The 26,352-nt window shown below is 46.1% G+C and overlaps 2 protein-coding genes across 4 annotated transcripts; both read right to left on the bottom strand.

Moving 5' to 3' along the window:
- Positions 1-2,106: 2,106 nt before the first annotated feature.
- senp6a (SUMO specific peptidase 6a) lies at positions 2,107-17,100 on the bottom strand. The gene is made up of 23 exons (XM_044107018.1): positions 16,946-17,100; positions 14,761-14,854; positions 12,228-12,291; positions 12,052-12,158; positions 10,791-10,940; positions 10,638-10,708; positions 9,332-9,423; positions 8,143-8,521; positions 7,829-8,064; positions 7,608-7,751; positions 7,167-7,200; positions 6,570-6,758; positions 6,206-6,399; positions 5,401-5,552; positions 5,213-5,329; positions 5,012-5,131; positions 4,789-4,881; positions 4,250-4,542; positions 4,104-4,177; positions 3,869-3,954; positions 3,730-3,798; positions 3,503-3,653; positions 2,107-2,662 (listed from the first exon to the last, which is right to left on the bottom strand). The coding sequence occupies exons 1-23, from the start codon at positions 16,980-16,982 to the stop codon at positions 2,459-2,461; spliced, it is 3,150 nt and encodes a 1,049-aa protein (XP_043962953.1). The 5' UTR covers positions 16,983-17,100; the 3' UTR covers positions 2,107-2,458.
- Positions 17,101-17,872: 772 nt separating this feature from the next.
- txlnba (taxilin beta a) lies at positions 17,873-25,734 on the bottom strand. Of its 3 annotated transcripts, none has more exons than XM_044107026.1 (11): positions 25,594-25,734; positions 24,472-24,639; positions 24,342-24,402; positions 23,724-23,788; positions 23,505-23,654; positions 22,622-22,816; positions 21,962-22,081; positions 21,396-21,470; positions 20,249-20,341; positions 20,062-20,157; positions 17,873-19,288 (listed from the first exon to the last, which is right to left on the bottom strand). In XM_044107026.1, exons 2-11 carry the CDS (start codon positions 24,628-24,630, stop codon positions 18,371-18,373), a joined length of 1,932 nt encoding a protein of 643 aa, XP_043962961.1. In that variant the 5' UTR covers positions 24,631-24,639; positions 25,594-25,734; the 3' UTR covers positions 17,873-18,370. The 3 variants fall into 3 exon arrangements, with proteins under 3 accessions (XP_043962961.1, XP_043962960.1, XP_043962962.1); XM_044107025.1 differs by lacking the exon at positions 21,396-21,470 and adding an exon at positions 21,517-21,591; XM_044107027.1 differs by lacking the exons at positions 21,396-21,470; positions 25,594-25,734 and adding exons at positions 21,517-21,591; positions 25,046-25,181.
- Positions 25,735-26,352: the final 618 nt, after the last annotated feature.

The following is a 26,352-nucleotide window of genomic DNA, read 5'->3' on the forward strand; positions in this document are numbered from 1 at the left end:
GTTTGGTGTTTTTGTATTTTTTGCTTTAATTATTTTAACATTTTAAAAATTTATCTGAATCGGAAGGAAATTTTGAAATATTCATTTTAAAAATAAAATAAAAAATTTGCGAGAACTGAAAACCATCAGAAAGACGAACACAGAACCAAACAGGTCCAGAACCATCCAGAAGGTCCTGAACTCCTCAGCAGAACCAGAACGCCTCCATGCCGGCTCATCCAGTAAAGGTCAGAGGTCAACGTGACAGACCTGAACCTCTGCTGCTCCAGCAGAACAGAGACCCGTCTCAGGACCCTGGACCCGATGGAACCTGCTGGTTCTGTTGCATCATGGCTGTCAGACACGGTGGTGGCAGAGTCATGCTGAGGGCTGGTTCTGCCAGAACGACGACCCAAAGCTCATTAGAGTCCATTCAAACAACTGGAAAGGTTTAGGAGTTCTGGTTCCATGGAGCAAAACAGATACAGAGGCTAATTCAGAGCCACTGTAACACAGACTGCTACTGGAGCCCCTTGCTGCCTTCAGCATCGACTCTGAGGAACTTTTGGTGATCCGAGTTAAAATCTTTACTAGTGTTTTTCTAGATCTAATAGCTGAAATATTTTTAAGGTTTCAGTTTTCATGTCTGAATTTCTCAGTGAAGCAGATCAGAGGGTGTACTTACTTCCTATCTCATGCCAGTGATGAGGAACTTCAGGATCCACATGGTTCAGGCCCACAGTCAGCTGTGCTCCCCTGGACTGGAAGCTGTTTGTTGTTTTTACCTTAAAGTGCCAACTCTCTGTTATTCCTCTATCGGTTTGATTCACTTCCCATATCTGCCTTCTATCACTTTTTTCAGCAGTTAAAACTGTTTAATCCGTTGTTAACATGTTGTAACCTGCTTTTCCGAGCCGCCTTTAAACGCAACATGAGCGCTAAGACGCTCTCACTGAGTTTCTACCTGTGGTGCAGGAGACCTGCTGCTGCCGTGCAGAGCTGCTCAGGTGTTAGAATCATAGCAGCAAAACACAAAAAACTTTACAGTTTTCTACAAACTAAGACTGAGTTCAGTAAAGCTGCTGGATGCAGCTAATGTTAGCCAACAGATGACTAGCTAACGTTAGCCAACAGATGACTAGCTAACGTTAGCCAACAGATGACTAGCTAACGTTAGCCAACAGATGACTAGCTAACGTTAGCCAACAGATGACTAGCTAACGTTAGCCAACAGATGACTAGCTAACGTTAGCCAACAGATGACTAGCTAACGTTAGCCAACAGATGACTAGCTAACGTTAGCCAACAGATGACTAGCTAACGTTAGCCAAACAGATGACTAGCTAACGTTAGCCAACAGATGACTAGCTAACGTTAGCCAACAGATGACTAGCTAACGTTAGCCAACAGATGACTAGCTAACGTTAGCCAACAGATGACTAGCTAACGTTAGCCAACAGATGACTAGCTAACGTTAGCCAACAGATGACTAGCTAACGTTAGCCAACAGATGACTAGCTAACGTTAGCCAACAGATGACTAGCTACCACCAGTGCAGCACCTTAAGCTTGTTAACTAGCAGTCTGTAGGCTGCTGGTGTTGTTTATGTTAAAAGTGGGTAGTACTTGTTACATTGACTTGCGTAACTTTTTAGGAGAAAATGTATTTATAAAGTAGTTTTACTGCACTGTTCCTTTGTCTTTTATTTGACTCATATTATTATTGCTACATAGATTCATTTTGCCTCCAGAATAAGCCGATGCTCCCGTTAAACTCGCCTGGAGCCGGGCTGGCTGGGTCGGTGTTGGTTCCATGGGGTTGGTACCGTCGGCTCGGTTACATAGTGTAATTTCTGGTCGTGTGGGGTCCATCAGGTTGGTACTGTCAGGTCTATGTCAGCTCCTTTTGGTTATTACGAAAACGAACCCGTTGGGTCGGGTTTGTTGTGTGTCGGTTCCCACGTGTCCGTAGCTCGGGTTGGCGGTTGCATTATGACGGTTCAGTTCAGGCGGGTCGGTACCATCTGGTCGGTTCGGTTCCATTCTGTCGGGTTGGTACCATCATGACGGTTCGGTTCCGTCGGGTCGTACCACCAGAACCAGCAGCATACAGAGAGACGGATTCGCATTTGCTCTTGCATCAGTTTGTTTTTAATGTTGATTCATTCAGACACAACAAGCTCCTAACTACTGGCCTCCTGTCCACCAGGGGGCGCGCTCTGAACTCAGGCTTCTGTTTATTGTCACCGGCTCCTCTAAACAAGGCAAGATTAAAAAATGACGATGCAAGAGCAGAACAGCGCCTCCCGCAGGACGAGACGCGTATGGATCCATAACTTAACGCTCCACGGATGAGTCCTAAACAGGAAGTTACAAAGGCAGCGTATTTACATGTGATGTCTCACTCGGTACAAATTTCAAGTCTGATGTGTTTTTAACGTAGGCAGGCGATCCAGGACCGTCTCCAGAAAACGGGACTATCAGGGCTCAGATCCCAGCGTCTCCTCGACCTCCTCAGGGGAACCGGGCGGCTCCTCGGCCCGGCCCGACTCCTTCCTGTCCACTTCCTGTTGACCTTTGATCTTCAGGATGAGCTCCTTGATCTCCTCCCGCTTCGTCTTCATCCGCTGCTGGGGGAACCAGTCAGACAAGTTCATGGGCAGGTGGAAGCTGGGGATGGGGTTCTGGAGAGAGGAGTAGAACCGGGATGGATCAGAACCGGGACACAGCAGAACCTCTGGAGGCTTGAAAACCTGAAATCTAACATCAACATGGACATGACTGAATCTGATTTCTATTATTTTACTAAAATCGAGATCATTTTACCTCAGTTTCTGTCTGAAATAAATGATGTTATTGTTTATTATTATTATTCTTATTATTGGATTTACATGAATGTGTATTTGAAGACAAAGATATTTATTATAAATTGCCTAATCTCACGCAGTGCTGCAGTACTCCCTGGCTCCCCTAGGGGGCGTCACTCCACATTGTAGACCTTTTGGTTCTAGTTTTATCCCCAACTCCAGCCTCAGTCCCAAACCCAAAGCCGTATCCCAGCATGCATCTGGGTTATTGATGATCTTGGAGCAGAACGGAAATAAAACGGTTTAAATGTGAAAATTCATCTTTAAGGGAAAAAAACAGCCACAATGTTAACGACTTTTTTCTGCTTTGGACACTTTTCTCTCATGTGAAGCTGATTTTTAATCGGTCATCTAAATTTTGTCAGGTGAAAAGGTTGATTTTATGTTTCGCGCCTGCAGCTCTGAACTGAAGAGATTAAAGATGGAGGAAGGTAAAGACTGAGCTGGAGAACTCCGAGTTCCCACAGACATCAAACGCAGCCCGAGTGAGGCGGGGCTTTTAGCCAACAGCAGAATTCACCTTCCAACCCACAGAGGGCAGCACTGAGGCGCCTCAGGCCAAATGTTTACACAAGAAATGAAACAAAGATGGACCAATTCAGAGTTTATCTGGAACAGTTCCTGTGGGTGAGAAACAAGATGGCGGACGGCTCTGACCTCGAAGAAGCTCTCCACGTACTGCAGGACGTAAACGCCGCAGTCGCTGAAGTTGTCCTGCTGCGGCACGCGGGGGCTGGAACCCTTCATCACCTCCTTCCCAAAACCCCGCTGCGTCGCTTTCCGCACCTCCCACTCCACCTCCAGGTACCTGGACCAGAACCGGATCAGAACCAGCATCAGAACCAGATCAGAACCGGATCAGAACCTGAACGCATCCCACTCACTCTCTGAGAGTCTTCACCACGTTGGAGCGGGTCGGGCCGCGCAGGGAGTCCATGATGAGGATGCAGGGTCTGAGAACAGACAGGGACCCGTCAGAACAGCAGGGGGCGCTGCTGGTTCTGACGGGTCCGACCCACTCACTGTTTGCAGATGACGGGTTTGGAGGCCAAGCTGGTCTCGGTGGCGCCGGTGTCGTCAGCCGTGTTCCCGTCGTCGCTGCACTCGTCCTGAATCCATCAACACAGCCATTAATCGATTATTAACCACTAATGGTTATTCTGACGATTGATCGATCATTTGAAGGATTCATCGTGTTAAACCAGAACCGCTCTGGCCCGTCTGCTGGTCCAGTCGGGAACGAGACGCGGATCGGTACCTGGCAGGAGCTCTGGTCGTCAGAGAAGGCGAAGGCGTCGTCTCCGTAACAGACGCTGATCCGGTGCAGCTCACCTTCAGACAGTAACAGACGGTTCTGATCCGGGTTCAACACCACACAGCAGCAGAACCTCTAGATCCACTTACTGCTGAACTGGGGCTCAGCGCCGGCCCGGCCCGGTCCCGGCGGGTTCTGGCCCGACTCGTTCGGGTCGCAGTCGGGCTCCTCCGGGACGGCGGGGGACGGCTCCTCGGACGAGCAGTCCAGGCCGTCCGGGGACAGCGGCCGGCAGTGGTCCGGGATGTTCTCCTCCGCCTGCGGCCCGGCCGGCGACCCGGGCGACCCGGAGGCCGCGGGCGGGTCCAGGTACATGGGGTTCTTCTCCAGGACCGGGCCGTGCAGGCCCGGGAAGCATATGACCGCCAGGTACCAGTGGGCCCTGGGGAGAGACAGATCCACCTGACCTTTAACCTTTAACCTTATGAGGGAAACCGTGAGACTTTCTGCTGCTTCCGTTCACTGAGGCTGAACCACCAGGTGACTGGGTCAGACTGGGTTCAGGTGCCGGATTGTTAGGTCTCCAGGCCTGTTTTTATGTAAATTAGGATTTTAATGAGAAAAAAAGAAAATAGAAGAAATTAAAGAGCAGAAATCAGATGAAAGGTCAGGGGTCAAGGCGACTTACGACTCGTTGATGGGAACAAAGATGAAGTCCTTCTGGAACAGATCCACTTGCCGCGTCCACGTTTTCACCCTGTTGTGCTTCCTCTTCTGGATCCTGAGGAGCCAATCAGAGTTTAGCTCAGCAGTAGAACCGACCGGACCGCCTCCAACATGGCGGCCTCCAACATGGCGGCCTCCAACATGGCGGCCTCAAACATGGCGGCTTGAAACATGGCGGCGCTTACGGCAGGTTGACGGTGTCCGGGCCGCTTCGCCGCTCTCGCTGGTTCAGCCGCTTGTAGAAAAACGAACTGAACACGTGGATCCTGTGTGCATCTTTTTTTAATCTTTCCAAAACTAAATATCTAAAAAACAGAGAATCAGAAATGACCAGAAGTTTTAAATCCGTTTCAATGCGAGCAGAAGCAGAAACGATAAAAACTGACTTCAAATAAAAGTCGATGATGACGTCGTTCAGGAACTCCCCGTCGTTAAGGCAGTGCAGGTCTTCGTTAGTGACGGAGATCCCGCCTTTGGCTGGAGGCGGGGGGTACACCATCAGCCTGGGGGGCAGACGCCAGCAGGTTAACGGCAGTTAGCCAGCTGGCCTGCAGGGGGCAGCAGAGACACTCACTTCATGACGGGCCCAGAGAAGGTCGGCTGCAGGTCCGTCATTTCCTCGTCTTCATCGAAGAACGAGCCGCTCTGTTGGCGCGTCGCCATCCGCGTGCGAGTCGACATCCCACCAGCGGGGGGCGCTTTGGGGGCCGGCGGCTCCAGCTTCACCTGGGGGTCCAACACCAACCAGAGGCTGAGTAAAGGTCCGGTTCAGACAGAACCAGAACCACATCAAATCAGATCCATTCCAGTTAGCGGTCACAATAGAAAAACCACAAACTGGACACAAAGCTAACGGCGCTAAAGCTAATGCTAACCTTAATGAAGCTCATCCTGTTTAATTTCATGATCAGAAATGAGACCTAATCACAAATATTGACCCAAAAACCCAAGAAGCACAGAGAGAAGAACCAAGGTCTCCTAAACAGAGACGCAAAACAAAAATCAGACCAACAGGGAAAATAAAAACAAAACAGGAATGTGATCAAATGAGCTGCATGTGGATTAGCAACAAACCGAGATGCTAAAATTAGTCAGAAAACACAAAGCTAAAGTTGCTAAGCTAACGCCAATGAAACTAAATACACCAAATGTAAGTGAGACAAGTTCAAGTAAAATAATCTAATGTGCCAAAATTGGAACATTTTACATTATAGGTAATATTTATATAGTTACTTCTGATGTAATTAAACCAATTAATTGTTTTGACTATAAATCAAACGAGGAGCGTCCAGATGATCCGAGGTTCTGCCTCAAACAGCTTCCTGTTTGGATCGGAAATGTCAACCAGTTCCTGATTTTCCGTTGGTCAGTGAACGCACCTTGTCGACCTTCTGGCTGGACGCCTTGTTGTAGTTGACCAGGCGGATGTTGGCCTCGTCGAAGGTCAGCTTGGTGGGGAAGCTGCTGAGTTTGTTGTTGCGGCCGATGACGGTCAGGATGTCCTCCAGGATCATCTGCTCCTTCATCACCAGGCCGTTCTCGAAGATCAGCACGATGTACTTCTCATCTACGTCTGAGGAAACAAAACCTCACATCCATCTTCATCCCGGTTCTTATCAACTCAAACACCAGATACAATAAGCGCGAAAACAAAAGACTGGAAACCCTGAGAGTTTCTGGCAGTTTTAGTTTCAACCTTCTAGTTCTGACCCGGTTCTGACACAGGAAGCTGTCTGGACTCACGCTCTGCGTTGCAGTCGTACCACTGGCCCCCCTGTTCCTGCGACATGTTGAGCTGCGAGCGCAGGCGCACACACTCGTCCGCCGTCGTCTGGAAAAACAGGACAGGAAGCTTCCGGACGCTGCACCACTCGCAGCTGACCAGCTCCGACGTCTGCAGGTAAACGTCTTCCACAGAGCCGGGCAGCGCACCTGGAGGGACAGCAGGAAACCCGGGGTCAACAAGAGGTCAACAAGAGGTCAACAAGAGGTCAACATGGGGTCAACATGAGGTCAACACGAGGTCAACACGGGGTCAACATGAGGTCAACAAGAGGTCAACATGAGGTCAACATGAGGTCAACCTGAGGTCAACAAGAGGTCAACACGGGGTCAACCTGAGGTCGACATGAGGTCAACCTGAGGTCAACAAGAGGTCAACCTGAGGTCAACAAGAGGTCAACATGAGGTCAACCTGAGGTCAACCTGAAGTGAACTTGAGGTCAACACGGGGTCAACGTGAGGTCAACCTGAGGTCATCTGGATTTAAATATTCTCTGGGATTAACCAATCAGCAGGAAGCCTGCCTGCTGCAGCCAGCCAATCACAGCTGCTCCTCACCTTCAGCTTCCACCTGGATGCTGTCCACAGAGAACTGGAAAAGAGCAACAAATTAAATTAATCTTTTATGTTCCACTTTGATCTGAGCTGCAGTGATCAGATTATTAAATCAGTTCAATAAAAACGACATTTTAACAGAAATGTGTGACTCATAAAAGGTTTGTTCATTTCTGTAAACTCAGTTCAGGTTTTCATGAATCCATGCATCAATGCGGCGCAGCACGGAGGATCCCGGCCTGCGGTTCTGCTGAGGTTCTGGAAGTTCTTTTGGTAACAGAACTTTAGGTTCTGGTGTCACTGATGTTCTGAAATTCAGTGACTTTTCAACAAAAACACAACCAGCACAAACCCAGCAAGGTTGACAAAGATAGCAACTTTTTTTGACAAAAGAAGCAGCGAGCTGTAAACTGAACGACTCGACTGGGAACCGATCGGACTCACGATGACGGGCTTCGTCACCATCCGCCTCAGACTCCCGATCCGAACGCTGCGGCACTCCAGGATGATGCTGTCACACTTGGTGAGCGCCACTTTGGGCTTCTTCCTCCTCGGCGTCAGCGACTCGACTGGAGGCTGATTCCCAAACTGGGAAACAGGGGAAGAAGAGAAGGTTTGATTCCCAGTAAACTCCCAGTAAACTCCCAGTAAACTCCCATTCTCACCTGGTCCTTCATGCGGGCTCGCCGTGGGATCGTGATCTTCGTGTTGACGTCCTCAAAGAAGTCGGCGTTCAGCTCCTCCTGCTCGGCGGCGCTCTTCACCGCCGCCTCCACTCGGTCTCCGGAGGGCGCCGGAGAGGAGTGGGCGGAGTCAGCGGGTCGAGGCGAGACGTTGTCCAATCGGTTCACGCTTCCGGTGCTGCCCGTCTCCGCCTCCTCCTCGTCGCTGGACAGGACGACTGCAGAAGAAGAACGCAGGTCAGCCTGGCGGCATCGGAAAACCGCGAGCGTCCCGGATCGTGATTCCCGTGGCTCACTGGGGTCGTTGAGCTCCGGCGGCTGCCCCGCCGCCGCCGCTCGCTTCCCTTTGGCTCCGCAGCAGCCCGACGTCCCGGCTAGCGGCGGGATCCTGCCGTTGCTCAGCGGCGCCGCCCTGCTGGCAGAGATGCGCACCGGCATGGCGGTGCCGGGTTTGTAGAAGTTTTGCTGGATCCCGACGGATCCGGCCGGGTTCTGGGACCGGATGGCGGGGCGCGGGTCGGGGGAGGACGGGGCGGGCCGCGGCCCCGCCAGAGGTCGCGGGGTCGGGGGCGGCGCCAGAGAGTCGCCGCTGCCGCAGGTCAAGCAGCTGCTGCCGAGCTGACTGGGCCGGCGACACTTCAGACACACGGAGTGGTAGACGGCGGGCCGACCCGGCTGCACAGGACACGGGCAGAAAGATTCACTCAGCATTTTATTCTTCATTTGCATGTAGAAAAAAATGTAAAAGCAGAAAAATAAAAGCATCGACGACTCAGAAATGGAAGAATCGAATGTTTTCTTCTGTTGAGAAAACATTCGATTCTTATGATGTTTATTTAAAATGAAATGATTCTTTAGATGTTGACGACGATTGAAGGGAATTGAAACCAAAGCTGAACGACCAGCGAAGGACAGAAGCTGCTGCGTTCTGCAGAACAACCCAAACCATTACAAACCATTACAAACCATTACAAACCATTACAAACCATTACAAACCATTACAAACCATTACAAACCATTACAAACCATTACAAACCATTACAAACCAACCAAAACTCAATTCACACCTTAGTCCTAAATCTGACCCCTGACCCAGAAACAGTGTTTCATCATGTGGGTCCAGGTTCGGTCCCACAAGGTAGTAGAAACAAACACACAGTGATGAAAACTTTCCATTACAAAGATATTGCAAAAAGATGATCTGACCGGGTCCAATAGAACCCACTTATGCATCAGAGGGTTAAAAACAATAACAATAAAATAAATCTTTCCTTAGAAACGTTTTCATGTTTAAGGATCCATAGACAAAAACGCTTAAAACCGAAACCATCAGGAGTCGGACCTGGTGTGTGTGTGTGTGTGTGTGTGTGTGTGTGTGTGTTTCCTGGTGTGTGTGTGTGTGTGTGCGTTTCCTGGTGTGTGTGTGTGTTTCCTGGTGTGTGTCTCAGCTATGAATTGTGGGAAACGCGGCGCGGCCTCTCTCACCTCGGGGGCTTGGAGCTGTGGAGAGAAGCCGACGTCCTCCAGCGGTTTCCTCCTCTGCTGGATGCGCCGCTTGATGCTCAGCGTTTCTTCTTCTGCAACAGTTAGAACAGGCAGATCAGCTAACCTGTCGCCATGACGACCAGGACTCATTCTGACAGCAGCTCCGGTGGTTGCAGAAACACCTACTGCTGTCAGAAATACATCCATGCAGACATGAAATGATAAAATACAGAAACTATCAGAATGTTGGAGCTTTAACTGTGAAAATAATTCATTTTTATATTTGTGGTGGAACATGATTGGATGAAACGGATCTAACATCTGATTGGTCGACCTCAGACCAATCACTGTCAACTAGAGCTGAGTTGGCCCCGCCCACTGACCTGACTCAGATTAATGATTAATAACTTAAAATTGATCAAGTCTGTAAGGATAAAATAAATATCATTAAAGCAAAATTATTTAAAAAAATAACTTTTGAGAATTAATGATGGTATGTTCTGCTACTGCACACCAAGTATTTATTAATCTGTGAAATCAACTGGTTCTGCTGGGCGGGGCTAACGCTATGGTATAGTCAAAGTAAAAGTCAGACAGGAGGTGTTTTCCAGGCACTAAGTGACATTTCCTATCACAGTCAGTAACTGTGCTACCTTCAGCTGTTTTAAAAATGTAATTTAGTGGCGTGCTGTGGTGGTGCAGCGGGTTAGCACGCCCCACGTTTGGAGGCCTCAGTCCTCGACACGAACGTCACAGGTTCGACTCCCGGTCCCTCTCCTCACCCTCCTTCCTGTCTGGCGACTGTCACAAAAATACGAGCCACTAGCGCCGCAAAAACTCTTCAGAGAAAAAAAAAGTTTATATCAAATATGACTTGAGAGAAATTTGACTTTCTGACTAAACAGAAAGTGAATTTGGGCCTCTGTCTCTTTAAGAACTCCTGCTCTCAAGCTCCGCCTCCAGGAAGTCGTCCCAACATGGCTCCTCTATTAACCCTTTAATGGTTTTACTATAATGAGCTCAGCAGTTTGCTAACTGCTGTTGGCTAGTCTGAAGGAGCTGAGTGGGGGAGGAGGAGAGCTGCACCTTGAAGGCGGGGCTACGTCCACCCAGACGACTAGCAGCTGAACAGTTGCCATGGAGACTAAAGGATTTCTCTGACATGAAAGAGTCAAAGCAACACTGCAGGTTTGTTTCTGATGTAGATAGATCAGAAACCAGCCTTAGCTAATGCTCCAAGCTAACGCTGACTGTCTACTCTATGCTTGTTTCCATGGTAACGTGAAGCAGCGACGCAGGACTCTACCTGGAGACTCTGGACAGGTGAGGACGATGCTGTCCACTTCCACGGCCGGCTGTGTGGACGAGAAGCTGTTTCTGTGGGACAGGAGGGACAACAGAGCGTCTGTAGCGACGTCCACATGAGGAGGCAGAAGCGTTGCGCGTGAGGACTGCTGACCTTTGACCCGGCTTCCTGCCGGCCGACGGCACCTGGGCGTGCTGGAAGTGGCGGCCCTGCAGGACGATCCCTGGAGGAAGCGCCGAGGTGAAGATCAGGTTCAGGTCGGTTCTGGTGGAGGACGGTGTCGGTACCGGCAGCGCCACGTCGCTATGGGGCAGAGAGCGGACCAGAACCAAGATTAGGATCAGAACCAGAACCAGGACCGGCTGGACAAATAAGAAACCAACCAGAACCAGCCTCTGCAGAGAATAATGAAGGCCTACTGCTGTTTGGACCATCTTTCCATCAGAACCGGGTCACAAGAGGCTGGACTCTACCCAGTTAACCCAGTTCTCATTCTGATCCATTTTCCAGTTTAACTTACAAGATTTTTCCAGATTTTCAGCTCAGCGTGATGAAGGTTCTGATCTGGTGGAACTTTCAGAACCTTCTGGGTTTAACCAGTTTCTCCATCCAATCAGAGGAGGTTCTGACAGCTTCCTGTTTTCTGTCCAATCAGAGAGACACGCTTGAGGCTACTGCTAACTGGCTGCTAACATACCCCTGCTAGCAAGCTGTCGACAATATGCTCTGGTGCAAAAGCTAACTAGCAAAAGAGCTACTTAGTTAGCTAGCTTAGCACCTTATTAATTTTTTTTTTATTTAAATCTGTTTAATGTTTTTTCTTATTACATGTTTATAACTTCTTGTTCTAAGCACCGAGTCGTCGCTGGCTCCACGCTGCTTTCCAAGTGAAACTGTTTTGACTGTCATGGCTGATGGTTCTGTACTACAGGACACCGTAAAAAGCTAGGAAGCTAGCATGGGTATATTAACAGATATTTGAGTGCAATTCAAATTTTTGCCTGATAAAAAATCCCACAAGAGTCAAACAAAAACCAACAAGATGACAGATTAATTGTCAGACCTGCGATTCACGTATTTAAGTCCAATTTACACTTTTTTAATTGATTTAAGACATTTTAAGGCCATAATTTCTTGCTAACGCTGTTAGCATGTCTTATGGTGATAAGACTTTCACATTTCTTCTTCGGTCAGAGGCCTCTTCAGGTTTAATGCAACACTGACTGCTAGTCGAGATCTTTCCTGCCCACAGCATCATTATCTACATCGACTCTTTGAAGACACTTTGATAATTTGATGAGTTAAAACTTGATAATAGTTTATTTATTGACTATTATTGATAATCTGTCCTGGAACAACAAACCAGTGCAACCAGTTAGACTAGTACTGATGAAGAAGCAGAACTGGGCCGTACCTGAACCGCCGGGGGGTCAGCCGGGTCAGCGACCGCATGTGGCTGCTGGGTCGGTTTCCGTACGTCCTCAGCGGGTCGGGAGAACTGTAGTGCTTTAACGAAGGAGACTGGAGCAGAACAAAGCAGCATCAGAACCAGAACCGGGTCAGAACCGGGACAGAACCAGGAGGAGTTACCTTCTTTTCCTCCGGGGGCGTCACCTGCTGCCGCTCCATCTCCTCCTCACTCATGGCGCTCGCCCTGCAGAGAAGAGAGTCCAGAACAGTCAGCCATGATGACCTTTGACCTGTCTGTAGTGTGGCGGTTAGAGGAGAAAGGCTTGATTGTAAAATCATGATGAACGTTATTCATGTCAAACCTGAAGATAAATAATACCCAGAAAATTTACGTCTGATTTCATTTCAAACAGGTGTATGTAAACTTCTGATCTTTACAGTATTTCATCCCTGATTGCCTTAATTACTGTTTCACAGATTTAAATAAAAAATTCTGTGATAACTTCATTTTGTGATGTTAAAGATTCACTTATTTCTGCTGGGCTCAGTACGGTGGCCCACAGGTTCAAACGAAAAGCAAACTCAAATGATGTAAACTCCTAAACACACAAAAAATAACGCAATAGAAAAACGCTGTCGCAAAAAACAAGTATAAAAAGCCACAAACTGATGTTAGACCTCCAGACCACTAGGGGGAGTCGACCAGCAGATTATCCAGCACCAAGCACTCAGTAAAGACAGGAAGTTCAGAAGAAAGTTGGGTGGAAGAAAGACCAAGTGCACTCCACTTGCTTTTTTAGCATGCAGTTATTTAATATAACGGAACAATTCCAGACTCCCCCTAGTGGTCAGGAGGACTTCAGTTTAGTGACACGAGTTTGCAGATTTTCCCCTTTATATATATATTTTTACTTTGTAGCGTTTTGTGTTGAGTTTTCAAAACATTTTTCATCACATATTCTAATATAATAACAATGTTGAGACTTCCACAGTGACCATGCTTTTGGAGCTTTGACGCTCCAGTTAGCGATTAATTACTAAATTAGTTGATGATTATCATGGAAATCAATTAATCCCAATTAATTGATACAGTCCTGCAATTCATCAGAGAGAGCGTCCAGAAAGCTGCCAACAAACACGTTTGTAATGATTACAGAGAATCATTTAATACCTGTATAAAATGATTCTGCTAACGAAGGCTAATGGAAGCTTACGGAGGCTAATGGAAGCTTACGGAGGCTAATGGAAGCTTACGGAGGCTAATGGAAGCTTACGGAGGCCAATGGAAGCTAACGGAGGCCAATGGAAGCCAACGGAGGCCAATGGAAGCTAACGGAGGCCAATGGAAGCTAACGGAGGCCAATGGAAGCTAACGGAAGCTAATGGAAGCTTACGGAGGCTAATGGAAGCTTACGGAGGCTAATGGAAGCTAACAAATCTAATGGAAGCTAACGGAAGCTAATGGAAGCTTACGGAGGCTAATGGAAGCTTACGGAGGCTAATGGAAGCTTACGGAGGCTAATGGAAGCTTACAGAGGCTAATGGAAGCTAACAAAGGCTATTGGAAGCTAACAAAGGCTAATGGAAGCTAACAAAGGCTAATGGAAGCTAACGGAGGCCAATGGAAGCTAACGGAGGCCAATGGAAGCTAACGGAGGCCAATGGAAGCTAACGGAGGCCAATGGAAGCTAACGGAGGCCAAAGGAAGCTAACGGAGGCCAATGGAAGCTAACGGAGGCCAATGGAAGCTAACGGAGGCCAATGGAAGCTAACGGAAGCTAATGGAAGCTTACGGAGGCTAATGGAAGCTTACGGAGGCTAATGGAAGCTTACGGAGGCTAATGGAAGCTAACAAAGGCTAATGGAAGCTAAAGAAGGCTAATGGAAGCTAAAGAAGGCTAATGGAAGCTAATAAAGGCTAATAGAAGCTAACGGAGGCTAATGGAAGCTAACGGAGGTTAATGGAAGCTTACGGAGGCTAATGGAAGCTTACGGAGGCTAATGGAAGCTAACAAAGGCTAATGGAAGCTAACGGAGGCTAATGGAAGCTAACGAAGGCCAATGGAAGCTAACGGAGGCCAATGGAAGCTAACGGAGGCCAATGGAAGCTAACGGAGACCAATGGAAGCTAACGGAGGCTAATGGAAGTTTACGGAGGCTAATGGCTAATGGAAGTTAATGGAGGCTAATGGAAGTTTATGGAGGCTAATGGAAGCTAACAAAGGCTAATGGAAGCTTATGGAGCCAATGGAAGCTGACGGAGGCTATTGGAAGCTAACGGAGGCTGACAGAAGCTAACGGAAGCTGACAGAAGCTAACGGAAGCTAACAGAGGTTAATGGAAGCTTTTTTTTATTTTTCTCCCCACCAGGGTGTCTTTTTGTGGCTCTAGTGTCCCTTATATGACAGCAGGCTGACAGGAAGGGGGGAAGGAGAGGGGGAAAGACCTGCGGCAAATGTCGCCAGGTCTGGGAATCGAACCCGCGACGGCCGCGTCGAGGACTCAATGCCTCCAAACATGGGTCGTGCTATCCCCTACGCCACCACAGCATGCCCCAGGCTAATGGAAGCTTACGGAGGCTATTGGAAGCTAATGGAGGCTAACAGAGGCTAATGAAAGCTAACGGAGGCTAATGGAAGCTAACGGAGGCTAATGAAGGTGGCAGTGACAGGAATAAGAGCAGCACCAGTGATAAAAAGTGATAGCTGCTTACTGGTGTGGGGTTTCTTCCTCGGCGTCACCAGGAAGCGAGAAGCTCCAGCTGCTCTTGAATCCTCCATCTTTCCTGCTCTCAGATCTATTCAGGGCTTAGACATAAACCAAAACCGGGTCAGAACAGGAACAGCAGCAGAACACAAACCAGAACCGGGTCAGGACACGTGCATCACATGAGCCGAACAGGACTGGACCGGTTCCAACTGCACAGACTGGGGGCGAGTCGGACCCGAATGGGAGAAAGTCTGGACCCTGAAGAACCGACTACCGAAACAGACGGATCCGACCGAGAGGCGCTCCACACGCTGAAACGATTGTTTTACTAACCGATTAACTGATCAGTTATTATGACGATTAATCAGTTATTCTGATGATTAACCGATTAAATGGATTAAAAAAAGGCACTTTGTACGGATTTTTCATTTAAGCCTTTTTAATACAATATTTGAAATACATCCAACTGGTAAATAATTAAATTCACTTTTTAAAATAAAAAAGAAAACATTTGAACCAGGTGAAGCTAAAACTACAACTTGAGTTTTGAGTAAAAGCTGATTTTATATTAAATGCTAAATGTTTATATTTTAATACAGTTTTGGTTTCTGTGCTGCTCTGAAAGCCTTTTGCTTTTTTGACTCTGTGTAATCCAGTTAATGATTAATCAATCAGTGAAATTAGTTGACTGTTATTTCAAAAATCCATTAATTGCTATTAATTTGTAATAGCGTTTCAGTCCTACATGGAACCAGACGAACATGGATTACAGTTATTTGGTTATTTTTACATATTTGCTACTGTTTTAGTGCAGCACTTTCTTAATGAATTAGTTTTCTATTATTTTTATTTTTTTCTCTTGTTGCTTCTTTCTGGCTGAGGAACCGTTAACCTGAAACACCAGCTGCACCACAACACTCCCACTTCCTGTTTCCTGGTTCTGAAGCAGCTGATTGGACGCCTCTGCAGAGCCTGGGTCACAAGCAGGAGGTAATCTGCAGAACCAACCTGGCTGCAGGAAACTGGATCTGGATGAGGTCCACACATCCAGAACCAGAACACTGGACCCAAACAGGCAGCTGCAGCTCCACAGACAACCAGCCCCAATGTAGACGAGATGATGGAGGAAAATGTTAAACCAGTTGAACTCCTGATGCTCGATTCAAAGAGAAAGACCTGAATCTAAAACAGACTTATGATAAAAACTAACCAACTAGCTGGTTGCCATCTAAAGGTTTTATGTTGACATAAAATAATCAGGATTTTTTTTATCCCCTCCATTTCAAATTCTACTGCAAAAAGTATTTTAGTGAAAATATCTCAGCACACTTGAATTAGGACCAAACTAATTACAAACAACTTTTTAGCAAGGAAATTTTATTGCTAGCAATAACTGATATATATATATATATATATATATTCCCTTTGTGGAACCTCCTTTAATATTTTTATTTATTTTGTACAATATTTAATTTGAAGGAATCCCCCTTCTATTTATGAGATTTTATCTCATTTTAGGAGTTTTTATCAGATTTCAGTAAATAGAATTTACTAACAGTAATAGTAAACTGTTACTACAATAATAGTAACAGTGAGAATCATAATAATATCTCATGTGTTTGGATTTATTATCCTGTGCAGGTTATATTTCCTCTGAATTCACACCAATCCTGCTTCTGTTTACATGTTTTCCTCTCAGATCAACAGCTAGCCTGTTAGCATGTTCGTTAGCATCAGTTAGCATTCTGTTAATGAACTCTGGCCAATCAAATGCTGTTTATCCGTTTGTTTGTTTATTGTTTACTTGTTTGCGCCTCCATCTGCGGTGAGCCAGCCAGCTTTGGGGCTAACAGCCTCCCCTCCCACCCACAGGAAGGCCCGGCTACGGTGCAGCTACATCCAGCTAACAGCAGCGCTAACGGGGATAGCTGCAGCCCCCAGAACAGAGCCGATTCTGGTCACAAACAACCGAACCCTAACCTTAGCCGGTCCCCCAGCCGGTCCAGACCTGAACATTCGTCCCTCCCTGCCCCCCTTGGCCGGGCTGAGGATGATGGGGAGAAGCAGCATGGAGCCAGCCGGAGTCCCGGTGGCTGAGTGCGGGTAAAGCAGCTGCAGCGGTCCGGTCCGGTCCGGTCCGGTGTCCGGTGTCCGGTGTCCGGTGTCCGGTGCGGAGTGTCATCGCTTACCCTGGAGGAAGAAGCTTCTGTTGTGGGCCATGTTCATGCCCCGACCCGCTTCATGTTCCGATGATGCTCATTAATGGCTGGAAACAGCACTCGGCCGTTTAAAGCTTCTCGGCTCCACAAATACACACCATGCCGGAAGTTGAATGTCAGGGTTTCACAATAAAAGTTCTAACACTCCGATCCAGTAAAGGCCGAATGAAACTAGAACATACGGCAGGTTTGACCCCCAATGTAACCATAAACCGGTTCTGAACACCTGAAACTCTCCGGTTCTGATCCATTAACTTGGTCTGGGTCTTCTTCACTCAGTACTTTCACCTAATGAGGTTAAATCAGCAGGAATATCTTACAGTTTGATGAAAATAACACAGTTTCATAACTATTTACATAAATTACATGACATCGTTCAACTTCAGTCCCTCCATCACTCTTCAACGCGCGTTTAGCCCCCAGATATTAAAGTGCATTCAGTTGAGATTTCAGATCAGAGATGACACGCAGATGACATTTTTGATATTATTATTATTATTATTGATTAATTTATAGATTTACCTCCACTGCCTGTAAAACTGAAAATCTCTACGTGTCTGCACTAATAATAATAATAATAATAATAATAATAATAATAATAATAATAATAATAATAATAATAATAATAAATTTAAAATGACAAAAAAACAAAAAAAATATTGATGGAATATTTTACGTAACTTATGTAAATTTCGGCAGGGCAACTTAAATGTGCTAAAGTACAATTTATTGCACAAAGAGCTTTATGATTGAGAAACTGCTTTGTTTTAATTAGCTGGCTAAGTATTTAGCTAACACTATAAATATTTAGTTTCAGATCTTAATTTGATTAGCGTTCGAGATCATGACCACGTCAAAGGTCAGGATGTTCAGGAAGCGAAGACAGAAAACATCAAATTTGTTAAAAAAGTCACTTTATTGATTGCGGTTTCCATGGATACCAACTCTGGTTTTAGATTCACCAAACATGCAGTAAACATAGAAGTTAGTGAGGCATCTCCTCCAGCCGGTCAAACTACATCTTCATTCGGACAGCTGACCTTTACACACACACACACTCGTTTGCGCAGCTATCTTTGTGGGGACTTTCCATTGACTTCCATTCATTTCTACAGCCTAATCCTTATCCTTACCCTAACCCTAACATTACATACCTAACCCTAACTAACCAAAACTCAATTCACACCTTAGTCCTAAATCTGACCCCTGACCCAAAAACAGGATTCCCCTTGTGGGGACCAGGCTTCGGTCCCACGAGGAACAGTGGGTCCCCACAACGTGGTGTCACGAAAATGGTCCCCACAAGGTTTTACAAGCAAACACACACACACACACACACACACACACACACACACACACACACACACACACACACACACACACACAGCTGGAGGTTCAGCTGGTGCTCTTGCTGTTCCTCTTCTTCTTCTTCTTGGGGATTTGCTTCCCGCCGGCTGCTTTGGTTGACCCATCAGACGGTTTACTGGACTCTCCTGGTTCTGGCCCACTGGGCAACTGCTGGACCAGATGCTCTTCCACTGGGAGGACTGGTTTCAACAAACTGGTCTCCTTCAGGCATTCTGTCTCCAAAGTTTCTGGTTCTGGATCCTCCCTGCCTGGTTCTGAACCCGGTCTGCCTGGTTCTGGATCCGGTCTGTCTGGTTCTGAACCCGGTCTGTCTGGTTCTGGATCCGGCCTGCCTGGTTCTGAGGTTGCTGACTGTTGGACCTCCTCTCTGACTTGTGTTGGACTCTGCTCCACCTCCGGAGGCGCCACCAGGTCAGTTGGTTTTGTCCCGGTTCCCTGCAGTTCTTCACCCTTCAGCAGAACCACAAGTGGATCTTCAGCCTTCTCTTCTCTGCCTTCTGCCTGACCAGGTGCTGAAGCCGGACCTTTCTTGATGTCGGTTCTGGTTTGGAACTGAGCGATGGCGGAGACGATGACATCATCTTCGTCGCCCAGCTCCTTTTTCTCATCCTGCTCCTCGTTATCGCCCGGCGCGGCCAGCAGGGCGGCGGCAAACTCCTGCAGTTTGGCCTGCTCCTGCCGCAGCCGGATGATGTTCTCCGTCAGAAGCGGGTCGTCCTCCTGGAGCTCTTGGAGCCCCTCCAGGTCCGGCATGGCAGCGTCTTCAGGAACTCCAGCGTTCTCTGTGAAGTTGGCTAGTTTGGACGGGAGGCCGGCGCTGGACTGGCGGACCTCTCGGATCTTGTCGTAGAGTCCTTTCCTCTCCTCTTGCAGAGCACGGCAAAGCTTTTCCAGCTTCTGGATCTTCAGGACAAACAGGTTGTACTCTCTGCCTTTCTCTGTTCTCTGCAGAAGAAGAAGAAACAAAATGGAGTGTTAGGCTAACCAATGCTAACCGATGCTGCTGACGGCGCCCAGTCTGATCAGAAACTTCCAGACCTAATATCTGGGTTGGTTCCAGCCACTGAGATAAGTGGAGACGATTTAATTAGCCAAGTGGTCCACAATGAGGATCTTCAATGCTGCATTCACAGCAGCCCGGTTTAGTCTGCTTTAACCCAACTCCGGTCCGTCTGCCTACAACGTCCGGTTCGGTTGGGGAAGTGTGAATGCATACATGTGTGTCTAGCGCTAGCGGGAGAAATGCCTCCGACCGCTAAAATCTGATGCCTCTGCATTTCTGTTTCAGTTGGTGAAGAAGGAAGTTGATCGATGAGTCAAAAGACGAACTCCGGTCAGAGAGCGGACTCAAACTCACTCACTCTATAAGAAGGTTTCTGTGATTGTGGATCTCTATATGCAGCTCCACAAAATAAAATCTGCCCTGCTGGCCTGATTTGGAGCAGATGGTTTTATTTTTATCTTTTTGCCACTGATCAACGCCTTTCGGTGATTGGTGCCCAACGTGGGGCTCAGACTCTAAGTGGGATATTTGTGTGAGTGTGAAACCGTGCAGATATAAAATCTGGTGTTACTCAGACCAGAGAGACTCCGAGTCCTGGGAGATGATTCCTTCCTTTCCTGGAGGGAATTCAGAAGCTGATCCAAAGTATCTAGAGAACATCACATCAACTTCTCAGCATTTTGGTTCTGATTTACTTCCGGTCCAATCAGCTTACCTCCTCAATCATGTCGATCAGCGTCTTGTTGCAGTTCTCAAACCTGGTCTTCCAAAGGTTTGCCTCCTTCTCTACCTTCTTCATCTTCTCAGTCATCTAAAAACAGAAATATTCAGCTTCATTACAGTTTTTATGACTTTAACTGTAGGAATGTGAGCAGGTTTGAATGGATCTGGAAGCCGCTCACATTGTCCATCTCCTGTTTGAACCGGACATAAATCTCATTGCTCTTGGCCAGCGTTGCCTGAAACTCGTCAAACTTCTGAGCGTAGAGCGCCAGCTGCGAATGAACGGAGAAAAAAGACGTAAACATGGAAGACAGGAAGATTTGAAGGAGGAGTTTCCTGAGGCTGATGGACTTCCAGGTCGTTCCTGCTTTGATTGTCACGCATGTTTGATTAAAATATGGTTCTGGTTCCAAAGGCACTGAAGTTCTGCTGTCTCCTCCTTTGGTTTTGTCTGCAGATGAGGGGAACCGCCACAAGGGGGCAGCATTTCCTTCAGCACATTTTCAGGCCGTTTAGGATGTTTGTGTGAAGGTTTGGGGTCCTGGCCAGCAGGGGGCGCTGCAGGCGATAATATACCCTTTTTAAACAACACCAATGTGGACTCAGCAGCTGAACTCAGAACCAAACATTTTCCAAATTTTGTCCGTTTCCATAAGTTTGCTGCTCTGCTGACAGAAAACCTAATGAAGAGCAACCAGCAGCAACATTATTACAACTTTATCACCAAACTAATAACATTTTATTTTGGTAATATTATACACTCATGTGATATTTCGACCTTGTTCTGGTAATATTACAACTTAATTATTGTATTATTGCAACTTTATTCTCGTTTTATTTCCACTTTAATATGAGTTTATTCTCATATTTTTCAAATTTATTCTCATATTGTTATGAATTTACTCTTGTATTCTTGTGCCTTTATTTTGAAATGAACATGACTTTTTTCTGGTAATATTACGACTTTTGTTGCACAATTTTATTACAACATTATGAATAGTTATTGATTCCAATAATCTCATATTTTATGACTTTATTCTCACATAATTACAACCTTCTTATATTATTTCCACTTAATTCAACTTTTTTCTCAAAGTATCGTGACCCTATTATTTTGTCTCATTGTGACTTTATTCTGGTGACACCGCAGCTTTAATCTCAGATTAATATGCCTTTATTGTTGAAGTGAAAGATGATATTTTAGCCTCTGTTGTTGGATCAGAACCGGGTGGAGGGCAGAGAATCTCCTCAGGTGATGAGAACCAGCAGCGGTTGATGGATCTGCAGCGTGCTACCTGTCCAGGTGTTCTGGCCGTGAATATTCACCTGTGCCTGCATGACAGTCGCCTGCTCTCTGAGAGTCTTAGCCTGCAGTTTCCACTCAGCGGCCTGAACCAGTAACTGGTCAGAGGGAACAGAAACAGACGCGGTTACAGACGGTCTTTACCTTCTTCTTCATGGCCAGCTCCTGCTCCTTCATAGCGAAGCATTTCTTTGTTTTGTCAATAGCTTCTCTAAGCAACTACGGCAACAGAGACACACAGTCACTCAGTCACAGGGTCTGCTGCACATATGGAAACACATTAGACCATATAATCATCTGCAGTCACCATGAATACGTGCAACATGACAGATAGCATGAATTTAGTTTGATTTAATCATGTTTCATAATAATCTACCAAATGTAAAATTACGCAGAAAAATTAACAGCAATAATTTGACTTTAGTCTGTCAGAAAACATGGAGGTTCATTTTCACCATCATATTCACTCATTCATAAATGTCACAGTTTCCAACCAAATATTTAATTAGCAAGCTAACAGTTTAGTTTGAAGCTAAGCATTTAGCTTATCATCATCATCTTCCTCACCACCATCATCATCATCACTCACATATTCTTTCTCCCGTTTGTGTTTGTCTTCAGCCTCGGCCAGCAGCGCGTTGGCCTGCTGCAGTTTGGCCTCTGTCAGTTTGTGCTGCAGGTCGTGATGTTTGTTGATCTTCTCCAAACTCTGCAGGACGGCAGAAGAGTTTGTTAGCTCTGGAAACGCCGTGGGCTTTACCACAGGGAGTCCAAAGAAAGAAAACTAAAACCAAACAAGTGAAGGAGTCTGACCTTTAGTGGGGAAGGGATTTTGATCCAAAATGTAAAAATGTTCAAGTTTTTACATTTATTTTCAGTTTTAAGAACAGATTTGGGTCACTTTGTTTTATTTTGAGCTAAATTCAATAAATTTAATAGAAGCTGATTTGGTTGCAGCAAAGTTTGGTTTTCTGTAAAGAAATCAAAAAACACGGTTTTGCTTTTTATAAAAGTTTGAAAGAAAAACACGAAAACACTTTCAGTTATGAGAAAATGACATCAGTAATTTAAAAATAAGAATTTAACCAATTAGTGGGCGGGTCAAATTCATGTCGTTCTTCAACTGCAGAGGAGGCCATACGAACTCAGACCGAGGGCCACAAATGGCCCCTGGGCCACAGTTTGAGCAACCCTGGATCAGAAGGTGCAGTTACATTTTTCCTTCTGTGAAGTGTTGAAATGAACTCACCTCCTCCCGGCGCTCGTACTGACTCATCAGGCTCTCCAGCTTGTCGGTCAGGTTGGCGTTCTCCTGCCGCAGCTTGTCGTTGCGGCCGCTGTGCAGCTCGATCTGGGCCTGGATTTCCACCAGCGTCTCCTGGAAGTGGTTGGTGATGTCGCTCCGCTTCTCCTCATCCTCCCTGCAGCGCCGCAGCGTCTCCTCCTGCAGGAGAAAGGCCTGGTAAGGAGCGCCTCAGGGCTGCGTCCTCCCATCACTTCTCTTCATCATCACATGAGCCTCCTGGCTACATTGTCTGCTAACTAAACAGCTAGCTGACGCTAACACCTGTCATAAACATTAGCTCAGCTAACTCTAAATGCTATACCCACATGGCATTTAGTGGAAGCTAATGCTAAAGCGCTAATGGAAAATGTGACTGTAGTGATAAAGAACTTTTATATGCTGTGAATATTTACACTGAAAAACATCTGCAACAAAAAACTACCGTACAATCCAGGTTTTATCTTCAATTATCAATTAAACTCTATAAATACCTTAAACTCAAGTTTAGATGACGCTAAAACCATTCAGGGATATCTAACCTAAAACAACAATCTATAACGCCCTTAGATATTGCATTTATGTTAATATCTTCTAAACTTTATTTATGTTAATATCTTCTAAACTTTATTATGTTCCTGTATGTTTCTTAATTTCTAAAAATTAATTTAGGAGAAGCTAACTGTTTTCAAAGTTAGCAAAATGCTAAAGCGCTAAGCTAATAATTAGCTTTGTTATTAGCGCAGGTCTGCTCACAGCTGCTGGAACACAAGCCTACAGACACATTTAGTCTGGATCTGGATAAATCAGCTGGTTCTGGTTGATTCTGGAGGGGGTGAGCCGGTCCTACCCGCAGCGCGCCGTAGTGAGCCTGCAGGTCTCTGCACAGCGCCTCCAGCTGGCTGCGCGCCGCCATGCTGCAGCGCCGTTCCTCCAGCAGGTGGCAGAGTTTCTGCTGCAGCGCGCTCTTCTTCTGCTGCTCGCCGCGCCACAGCGCCACCTGCCGACACACAGCCGCTGATGAGCCGCTGAAGCCGGAGTCTCACCGGCAGAGCGGAAATGTTCTCACCAGTTCCTCCAGTCTGTCCTCTGCGGACGGCAGGTTGGTCAGGCGCTGCCGCATGAGGGACACGTCTGCACAGGACCCCGGCGTTCATTCAAGACAGAAAGAAATACAGGAGCAAATTTATGTAAAAAAAAAAAAAATCAAATCAAAGACTTTTAGATTCATTTTCCAGAAAAATGTGTTTCAAATCGAAAAAAATGATGGAAAAAAACTCAACTTTTTAGATTAATCTAAGAAATGTTCTAGAAAAAAACGTGAAAATATTTGCCTTTTGAAACTCTGAAATTTGTTTTACATTAACCTTTAGATTTCAAAAAGTGTGAGTGCAAAACAACGCAAATTATGGGATTGATCTAAGATCAGTTTTGTAGGAAATTTGCTAGAAAAAAAATCAGAAAAAATCTCAGACATTTTCTAGAACAAAACAAAAAGAGTTTCAAATGTCAAAAATATTTTTATTAAAATTTTGAAAATCTGAGATTCATCTGTAACATTTTGCCTTTCGATACTGAAATTTCCAAGATTTTTCCAGAAGAGATTAATTTCTGAGTTTTTGCTGTAAATTTACTGTGTTTTTTGTCTGACTCTACATTCCATTTTCCTTCTGGAAAAATGTCTCACCTGTCTCCATGTCACCTTTGACCTCCTCTGGGGTCTTTTCCGCCTCGTTGTCCGTAGCAACCTGTCGGACCGAACATCACAAACATTATGACTGAACGGCAGCGGGCGGACGCGGCGTCGCCTGACCCACCGGTTCGGCCGAGCCGTGTGTCCTCAGGATGTCCTGCAGCCGCCGGCTGAACTCCTCCATCGGGTCAAAGGTCGCCGAGGAGGCGGAGTCTCCGTCCAAACTCCCGGTTTCCAGGGGCGACGGCGCCAACAGCTCAGCTGCTTCCACTGACGTCTCCATCCTCGGTCACTGAAAAACAGATTTTATTGTCTCTTACCGTTTTCATTGTTTTTAAAATTTTTATCGTCTCATTTCTCACTGTTTTTATTATCTTATTGTTTAGTTTTTATCGTTTCTTATTCTCATTTTATAGCTTTTTGATACTTTTATCGTCTCTTACCATTTAATCGTCACCTTATTTTTAATATCTTATTGCTTTTCTCGCCTCTCCTTTTTAAAAACTTTTCATCGTTTTATTGTTTTGCTCCTCGTGTCAAATCAAATTTCTGCTTCATCACCAGCTGCTGTTTTTCTGCTCAGCTCTGACAGCTGCCCTCCTTACTTTATCTGTCAGGTTTAAAATTAGCAGCGACACACACACACACACACACACACACACACACACACACACACACACACACACACACACACACACCTGCTGCCTGTCTTCTATTCTCAGGGCCTCCTAATATGGCGCCCTGCCGCCAGCAGGTTCGGTGTCGGTGGAATGCCCAGATGTCCTGCTGAGAATTTGACTTTTTTCTCTTTATCTGCTTCATGTACTTCAGATCCAAGCCCTCTCTACCCTCAGACTCGACCCCAACCTGGACTCATAGAGGTTTTGGTCCCGCCCACTCCTCTGTTAAACCACCAATCACAGCGTCTCCTGCAGGAATTCAACATGTTGACAGAGTAACTCCATAAATAACTTGTTTACCTGTTGATAATGTTCCCAGATGGAACTTTAAAACATAATGAAACATATTTAGACATTTAAATATACAACATAAATGTTTGTAGGCTTAAAATCAGCTGGAAACAACAAATAAAATCCAGTTTGGTGAAACAGAAGCAGATCGGATCTCCAGGAGGAAACTCAGAGAAACAAAGGGATGATGAAGCTGATTTCATAAAAACTCTCCAAATGCGAAAAACGAAACAGGAGCAAAACTGAGCGAACATTTAGAGGTTAGAAAATCTTACCAGGATCCGGGTGGCGAAGGAGAGGAAGGTGAAGCTCTGCAGGCAGAGGAAGGTCAGAGGAGGAAGAGGAGGGTCCTGCTGACGAGAAGAGCAACAGCTGATCCCCAAAATAACCTGATCCACTCAGGGCCACCGGGGGGCGCTGTCTCCCTGCAGCTAGGAATTCAAAGTCAGCAGATGAAGCTTCCGGGTTCTGATCTTTTTTTTTTTTTTTTTTTTTTTTTTTAATTGAACAAACTGTATACAAAGTCTCGATGAGCTGCAAGAACATTGCAACATAGCCTAGGTAGAAAATTCCGGGTTCTGATCTGCCAACAGCAAGACAAGTAAGTCTGGCTGCAGCAAACCGGAAGGGGCGGGACGGACCGCTGTCAGTCTCATACCTTATTTGGAAATGGGACCATTGCACTCCGGAAGTGAAGGGGGCGCTATTTCCTATATTGTCTGCGGTCTCCCGTTTTTATTTTCTTTTGAAATATGTGATATAGCTTCACCTTTCGGAAGGAGTTTCACTGTTATATCTGGCATTGAAAGTTTACTTAAAAGATTGTCTGTTGTTCTGCAGTTCATGTGAGCAAACCAGCCGCGGAGATGAAAACTTATAACTTGAGTTAAAAAGTTTAGTTGAGTTAAAACTCAAGTTAGAATGTTAAGTTTTAACATTTTAGTTCAACAACCTCAAGTTGGGTAGCCCAAAGATCTCTGGGTCTCCTAAAAGATAGAGTCTCTGAGAAAATTTCTTAAAGATATAGCCAGTGT

Source organism: Gambusia affinis, linkage group LG22 (assembly GCF_019740435.1).
Source record: "Gambusia affinis linkage group LG22, SWU_Gaff_1.0, whole genome shotgun sequence".
NCBI lineage: Eukaryota > Metazoa > Chordata > Actinopteri > Cyprinodontiformes > Poeciliidae > Gambusia > Gambusia affinis.